This window comes from Cyphomyrmex costatus, unplaced genomic scaffold (assembly GCF_001594065.2).
Source record: "Cyphomyrmex costatus isolate MS0001 unplaced genomic scaffold, Ccosl1.0 scaffold1419, whole genome shotgun sequence".
Lineage (NCBI taxonomy): Eukaryota > Metazoa > Arthropoda > Insecta > Hymenoptera > Formicidae > Cyphomyrmex > Cyphomyrmex costatus.
The window spans coordinates 45,270-54,123 of NW_017275412.1; the positions used below are offsets into that span (position 1 = coordinate 45,270).

The window sequence follows — 8,854 nt, forward strand, 5'->3', positions numbered from 1 at the left end:
AAACTAATCAGTAAATATGGATAATGCTATGTGTGATTTAATGTTTATTTACATACCGTGATACACACTTAAATGATTAGCGATATACCAATAAGCAGAGAAGACACGAAATTATTCGAAGAGAGAGTGCCTTGAAACAATTTATTTTTCATTCAATTATTTTCCGTTATTGACTTTGCGTAATCTTGAATGACCTTCAATTATAGGTCACTATATTCGTCTTAAAATGCTCTATCAGAATGTAAATAAAAAAAACATTTCATTAAAAAAAAAAACAGATTTTACCTTTGGCTATCCTTTACGCCTTCACCTATAAAACAATTATTGACATCATATTATGTGCCCCAAGCAACTTTTGTTTGATACTTTTCATTCTATTGTTAAAAACATGCGAATTATTCAGCTTTAAATCTGATCTGCTTTAAATGCCTCATCCTGTGTGTGTGTGTATATATACATACACATATATACACACACACACACATATATATATATATACACATACACTCGCATACATATATATATATATAAAACACGCATATATATATATATATATATATAAAACAATAAAACAGACAACATTGGCATCTGACCCAAATTATATTTTCAAAATGTAGAAATCTTTATGCAAGAATGTGTATATCAGATAAATTTTAAAAGATTAACCATGCAATCATACAAGATCTTCAGTAAATTTAGATTGTTTCAGAGTAATTTCAAAATCTTGTTTCTTTCCATACGTTTTTGCTTCAAATCATGATGCCATTAGAATGTAATCATTGTATACATAATTGATGTACTTTAACATTATACTTTACCTTCAGTTATATGCACTCAGCTCAGAATCAAACGGTTTAGGATGACTTACATCATAACGAGGCTGGGACTCTGTAATTTTAGTAATTTGTTAAAAAATTACTTTTATTTTACGCTTGCATGAATGCGTAAATATAATAATATAACTTTCTCCCAATATGTTAGATTCGTTTGCAGAAAATGTTTTTAGTTTATTTGAGTCGTGTTGAATCCGATTATTTCTTTGTGGTATGCTCAAATATGTTAGTGCACGATTTTTACAACAAAATTGTTTTGAGTGACTTTGGTAAAAAGTTTATAATTTTGTGACTAAACTGACACATTTCAGTTTTAGTATAATTCGAAACATTTAAAATGATAAAAACCGAAGCTTTCATTTTGTTCGAAATAATATTTGATTGCTAATATATGCTGGTGAGTTTTTAACTTTGATACTCTGATTATACACTTGTACACTAACGAATAATAATAACAAATAATTCTTTGGAATACTGTATCTATAATATAAGTGTGTCGAGTGTCAAACTTGTTAACACACACACTTTTGCAAAATTTATAATTAAATCAAAGAATTATCAATTTTATTTATTATTGTAAAAAACAATAAATATGCAAAAAAATATAAGACTGAAACGTGTCAGGTTTGCTACAAATGGTCGCTAGCTCTCCACAAAATGTTCTTCCTTAGAGATTTTTGAAACAATGAATTTATATCTATTTATGAAGGACAGTTTCTAAGGCTATGTGTATCCCTATGTTATTTTTGAAATGAATGATAGATCTGACCTTATTATATACTTATTAAAACAGTATGAATAAAGTTATATATGAGGATTTGATACGTACAAATCTTCGTTAAAGTTGAATATATACAAATAGATAATTTAATGATAATATATTTAAATTATATTCTTGATATAATATTATGATGTCCTCGATGATGTCGCAAATACAGCGCGTCTTCCTTGGAATATGAAAGTGACTTTTACAAAAATAAATGAATCAAGTTTAAATTTGTTAAACAATTAATAACCGAACATATATACAATATAAAACAAATAATTATGTTACTTTATAAAACGAATAATTATGTAGAATTACATAAAAAATTGTGTATATGAATTAACGAAATTTATTTTATAATTTGCGTTATACTTATAATTTTGTTTCTATTATTTTACTTCCAGCCAATTGACCAAAACATAAGCCAAAACCAACAAAAAAAGATACTTATCATTAATCGATTAATTTCACAAAGGTTTTATTTGATTTTATTTTAACATCACACATGCTATCATCAACTATTTCTATCAAACCACTCGAGAAAATTTACAATTATTGATTAACTTTTCGATGTTATTCATTTAATTTGTTTATGCAAACTTATATTTTGAAATGTAAGTAATGGCCTGTGTATGTACATACGCAGAGTTTACACTTACTAGCGATGAACGCAATACTATTCATACAGTAAAATATATAATCTGCCAATATAAATAAGCATCATCCTGCCATTACAACATTCAAACACTGCGTAAGAGGTAAACTGCGATTTGGCTCAAAATCTAAAGCTTATTCTACAATTGCGTAAACGTAGTTGTAAGTAGTTGTAGTTGTAAGAATTCGTCAATTACAGTCAAATATAAGGAGAATATTTGACTCTGATTAGTTAATTTTCACAATTTACATCTATGCTTATATAATTGTAGAATGAGCTTTATACTTAGGACGGTAAAACCGTTGCAATAATTTTTTTATTCATTATAAGTCATATAATTCATTACGTTTGTATATATTATCATTTTATACGTATATATACAATATATATATATATATATATATTGTATATATATTATATTATACGCATATAGAAGTTTGATGTATATAACAACTATCGAATGACTACTAGCTGAGACTAGTAGCTAAAACTTTTTGACCTACGATTGATGTAAATGGTATAGAGTTAAAAAAAACTCATAATCAGTCTTATAACATAAAAGTATAAATATATAACATATACGTACATATACATATACATATATATACGAACGGACGGACTACTTCGTTAGACGTTTATACAATTAATCGAAATGAATCACTGTCGATTCGATGTCCGACAAATTTGATTACGTTTTGTCGCAAAAACGATTGCATTCATTAAATCAATTCGCCTATTATTTCTTAATAATGTTTAGACATATATTCGTTGGTATTCCATTAGGAAAACATATCTCGTTAAATCTTCGTTAAATTTTTCATTTAAAACAGATTATAACATTGAATAGAAGAAATGAGAAACATATTTAATACTGTATATGTAGCATCTAGCATTCGTTTTCTACTTGACCGCTTAAGCAACAATTCTGAAGATGTACAAAATGCCATAAATATAAATATACGTACATATAACTACACGCTACGCAGGTATACCAGCGAAGATTGTTAATACTGAATTTGTCGAATTCACTCGACGAGAATACATTTAAAAAATGCGACGCATATTACATATGTATAATGCACAAAAATATATATATAGTTAGAGATAGAAATATTTAATTTGTTGGTGTATTCTCGTCATCTTGTTGATCGCTGGTCTCAGCCGCAGAAGGTATCGTGGCGAGTAATCTAACGGCTAGTCTTCCCGGAGATCCTGGAGGTTCCGGCTCCTGGATAGCGAGTTGACGAGTTAGTCGTGGCTTCGATCTAATCGGTCTCGGCGTATTACGCGCGCTAATTTCTAGAGAGGCACTAGATCTCGAGATGCGCCAGGTACTAGTGCTGGCAGTGGTCGCGGAACCGGAAGAATCATTACGCGAGGAGCTTAAATTCGAATCCTGCGACGGTTTCCTAGTGATCAACCAAGAGGAAGTTCTTCGTTTTGGATCTAGCAATCTAAGCGGAATGCCGCAGTGATGCGTTTGTCGCCAAGAGTCCGATCTGGACGAAGAGAAATTCTCGCTGGATGATACCGAAGATGCCCGTTTATGCTGCTTCTGTTGAATCTGGGCGATCTGATAGGCGTACTGATCGTTATGCGTGTGTCGTGGTCGGGAGTCGCGTGTACATGGCCAGAATATACCGGCGCTCCACCAACGGTAAGATGAGCAACGGCTTCCAGTTTCTAAGAATCTCGAATTACAAGTGCATGGTGTTTGAAGTCCTTGATTCTCTCGTGACGACCGGTCAACGAGGCTGTTTGTATTGGCGGGTGTCTGCCGATTGCTAAAATTCGAACTGTGTCGGCACCTACCGATACCTCGAGTTACACGTGACTCTTCAATTGCTTTGCATATCAACACGCAATCCTTCTTGAATTGTTTTGTAAGGATCGCATACAGGAAAGGATTGCAACAAGAGTTGAGCGGTAGCACGAATACTGCGAAAACTTTCGCTTGTTCTAGAGACACCAACTGCAATCCGAAGGTCGCTGTGAGAGAAAAGAAGGCTATCGGTGACCAGCAGAGAAAATCTGTAAATACGAGCAACGCCATTCTTTTGGCTATGCGAGAATCATTCGAATTCCACGCCTGAGAGCCTCGTATCGCGCAGTACATCTTCAAATAACACCCCATTAATATCAGGAAAGCTACTCCGTTAATCAACATAAGAAATACGACATATGCGAGTGCCGCGCTGCCATTAGTTTCAAACGGCAAGCAAATAGCGAATTTTCTATAATCCGAAACTCCCAATAGCGGTAAGCTCGCCATGGATAGAGCAAAGCACCAACCTATCGTCATGATATAGGTTGCGTGCTTCAAGGAGAGCCGTTTGTTCAGATGCATCGCGTGCGTTATCGCGTAATTTCTTTCCAAAGTAATCACAGCAAGAGTATACACGCTCAGTTCAGAGCTAAGGACTCCCAAGAAGCCAGCCAATTGACATCCGGCCGACATTTGCCATGGTATCGCATACATTCGAAATTCTCCTAATGTCGATGCATCAACAACAGCCAATAAACCTAAAATACACATCGCTCGTTGATTAAAGATCTCTCCAAAGAATACTCAACAGTAAGAATCTTTGATTAGTTAGTACAGCCGATATACATGTAGATGCTTGAATAACATGTAGATACACAATAACGGCATCGCTGGTAAAAAAAAGTTGATAGAGAACAATTGAAAACGATAACATTTCTATCAATTTGTATCGTTTTCTATAAGTTTATGTTGAAATATTTGTTTTATTAACGATTGATAATTGCATCAAACTAATTGTGAGAGCGAGAAATGGCACTATTTCTTTAGACTGTCTTTTCTTAAAAGTTAGAAAATCGTTGTTGCTGGTCTCCTTACCCTGCGGGCCTTGGTACCTCTATTGGTTTAATAATTGTATTGTTAATACATAAAGTTGTATCTTTATTTGAAACAAGGCGTATGCCTAGAATATACTCGAGTTTTCGTTTATCAATTAAATAATTATTCTAGTAAAAACTTATAATGTAAAGTCTAATTTAATTAAACTTGAGAGATTGGTTATATATTAAAACCGTGCATTCTTTTATGACTTTTAATAATTTATATAATTTTTTATCATCGACCTCGCGAACATTACGATAAATCGGATACAAATCCTATCGTATTTTATCGGATTCTATAAAATTTGTACAAGATTCCTATAAGATTTGATTCAAATTAGTAAATTCGCGAGCCAGATTCCATATTCAAAACAATAAAATTTTTCTATTGTTCTCTACTATTTTTTTTTACCAGAAATGAGAGAAATATGAGAAAAAAGAAAATTACCTAAATAAACACCCATGAAAAAATCGGCAGCTGCTAAATTGCAGACTAAAAATCGTGGCACATCCATCTTGCTTCTCGAGAATATCAAGACAAACACTACAGTGCCATTTCCGAGCATGGCAAGGAGGAAGACTATCCATACACCGCATCGTAAAGTCCACCAGTCGAATAAATCTTGGCACGGTAGAAAAGGACCTGAAAATTTCACATACATATCATATAAGTGTATATACAAGTTAATCAAATGAATGAAATATTTTAACATCGTGCGTTTAATGTATTTTGAATCATTATCGAGCGTATGACGTACCAGGTTGCGGAGAGCATTGGATACGAGAAGATATAGTCCGACTCGTCGATGTCGTTCGACTGTTTAGGTTCTCGAAATAATCCTCTACGTAAGAAGGCAAATTTCCGGGGTAGGTAAAATCTGAACCAAAGTTAGCCCAAAATTCATTTATCTGCGATCCGAATTTGTCGGTCAAGTTATCTAAAAAATGTTATCACTTCAGTGCAGCAAAGATCAATGATGAAACATGAAATGGAATGAAAATATTTGCTCTTTAAGCGTATTCTATCTCTATAAAACTATGCAAATAATTTTTAACGACTGAGATTCTAATAGAGGCTTTGCAGCAATTAAGTGTTAAATAAGGCATGATAGACGCTAAAAATATGGAAAAAAAAAACGTACAGATAAATTAATACACAAAAAAAGAAAACATGAAAAAAAGTTACTTACTCAATTGTGGCCAGATATCGCTAAATGTCGAATTCCATAAACTAGTATCGAAATCATCAGTGGGAAACAAAATCGATTCCTGTACTGGCGATTTTGTGACAGATTCCTCCACGTCAAGCGAGAGAAATGAGCAACAATGATAAGCGTATGACAGCAACATTGTTTGTACTCGTGGAAATCTTTCAGGAGATGGGAATTCTCGCAATGCAGGATTATTAAATGTTTTAAGATGCAATAACCCCGCAAGGCCTCTTATCGGCAGTGTAGGAAAAACATTATTTCCTAAATTTCTATAAATAAATACCTATATCTTAATTGCTTCAAATCGATTTATAAAAATACTGACTTGTAAAATACAATTGAATTATAAGGTGCACTTACAAGTCTTGTAACCGTTTCGTTTCTCTGAATGCATCAGGATGTATATATTCAATATAATTTTTCTCCAAGTCTCTGACAAAATAAATGATTCAAATTGAATATAAATTATTAGAAACTTAGTAAAATCGGAGTAATTTGATTAAGTGTATTGCACTTACAAAACTTGGAGTCTAGATAATCCGATAAATGCGTCACTAGAAATGCTTTGCAAGTTATTGTTGGACAAGAGAAGATCGTGCAGCATATTCAAATCTTTAAATGCGTCGTCAGGTAATGAAGAAATCATATTACTAGCTAAATCCCTAAAAAATTCGTGTTAAACTAACACTGTCTTCGATATACAATACTTAAAATATATTGCAAATATATTATGATAACTTATTTGCGCATTATCTAACATACTTACAAAACACGAAGTTCATTACAGTTTCGTAAATTTGGTATCTCTGTCAAAAGATTAGATTTTATATCGCTAAAAACAGAAATAGAACATATATATACATGTAGAATATATGTTGATAAAAATATAGTAATTATCAATAACAGGAATAAATAATTATTAAAAACAATATTATTACGAACAAATTTTTTACTAAATACAATTAATATAATTTCGATTAAACTTACAGACTTTTGAGTTTCGGACATTGCCGACAAAGATTAGGAGGGATTTCCTTTAATTGGGAACGATCCAGTTTTAATACTTCTAAAGATGCTGCCCCATTTAAATTGGGAAAAAGTTGCAATTCTTTCACGTTTGACAATATTCTATAATTAATAGAAAATGTAGAGTTACACCAGTGTAGCATAATTTTGTTTAACGAATAAATTGTTTATCATGTAGGCTAATCTTCGTCGATGCGGATAGAGACCGTGAAGTATGGTTGAAAATAAATTACTTACAACTTACGGAGTTTGCCAAGATTCTGGAAGGTTTCGTCATGTATTTCCTTAATAGGATTTCCGCGTAAGTCGAGCGATACCAAATTACTAGCGTAGCGTAATGCATCTTTCGTGAGTTGTTTTATTTTGTTATTCGATATAGACCTAGAGAGAGATACATGGAAACATCATAAAGGTGCACTGCATTCAGATAATATTGAGAACAATACATTCCCATGAATGTGCAAGAAGATGAAAAGATATTATATTTTGAATAAGAAAATTGTTGGTACAGATTTTACATGTGTATTTTATAGGCATTAATTTAATAAACGCTTACAATTCTTCGAGGCTAGGTAGATTTATAACAGCAGAAGGTATCTTGGTTAAAAAATTTTCATCGAGTTCCCTAAAGATAAAACAAATGAAAAATATTGCGTTACGGATAGACGGTGATTTATTTTTCATACACTCACAATATACGAAGGTTTGCCAAGTGTATAAACGCGTCGGCATGAATGGTACGTAGATGATTACGTCGAAGAAATCTAAAAAATGAAGATTCATGATATATGTCTTATGTGTGTGGATATAACGTGAATATTTCAAATTCTATGAAATATATGTGTTTTTCCCTCGTCAATTCATAATACTCACAAAATTTCGAGATTGGGAAATCGATGGAAAGCACGTATTGGAATGTCCGTTATATTATTGTTGGTCAAATCACTGAAACACAGTATAATACAACAATTGTATAAAATTGCGTATTACAATAAGAAAATTCGCAAACATTAAAGACATAGTACGAACAAAATGTGTTTCTCATGTATCTCGACATTGCAATCTGCAGTGTATATCATGTTCCTAACATAATACGAAGCAAACAGTTGTAATTTTTTGTTCAAGCACATGTAATAAGATTTGCAGAAGATATGAAAAATTTTAGCGGCCAAAGGGTCATTGAGCAACGCCTTTTAAAAATAATTTTTTTACGAGAGATGATTTCAAAAGAAATCGTTGCACTTGTAATGAATAGTGTTTATGGTAGAACGGGAAAACAAAGTGAACTGAGTAACTTTACTTCTTCCCACTTAAAATGAAACTAGTCGAACTAGAATAGTTAAAACCATACATATTAAAAAGAGTAATTAAAATTTATAACAAAATCGCTGATTCATAATTAAACTCGGTTTACGAGTATTGTTAAGTAGTTATAGTAAATAAGATGAAAATATTCAAGGACTCTTAGTATAACAATAATTAATACAAATAGAAAAGGCGA

The 8,854-nt window shown here is 32.2% G+C and overlaps 1 protein-coding gene across 1 annotated transcript; it reads right to left on the minus strand.

Annotated features, from left to right (window-relative positions):
- Window positions 1–3,115: 3,115 nt before the first annotated feature.
- Window positions 3,116–8,432, minus strand: rk (G-protein coupled receptor rickets). Its single transcript, XM_018551598.1, has 13 exons — window positions 8,383–8,432; window positions 8,227–8,298; window positions 8,046–8,117; window positions 7,910–7,978; window positions 7,591–7,734; window positions 7,315–7,455; window positions 7,094–7,159; window positions 6,846–6,989; window positions 6,688–6,759; window positions 6,307–6,596; window positions 5,875–6,054; window positions 5,565–5,759; window positions 3,116–4,777 (listed from the first exon to the last, which is right to left on the minus strand). Exons 1-13 carry the CDS (start codon window positions 8,430–8,432, stop codon window positions 3,369–3,371), a joined length of 2,904 nt encoding a protein of 967 aa, XP_018407100.1. The 3' UTR covers window positions 3,116–3,368.
- Window positions 8,433–8,854: the final 422 nt, after the last annotated feature.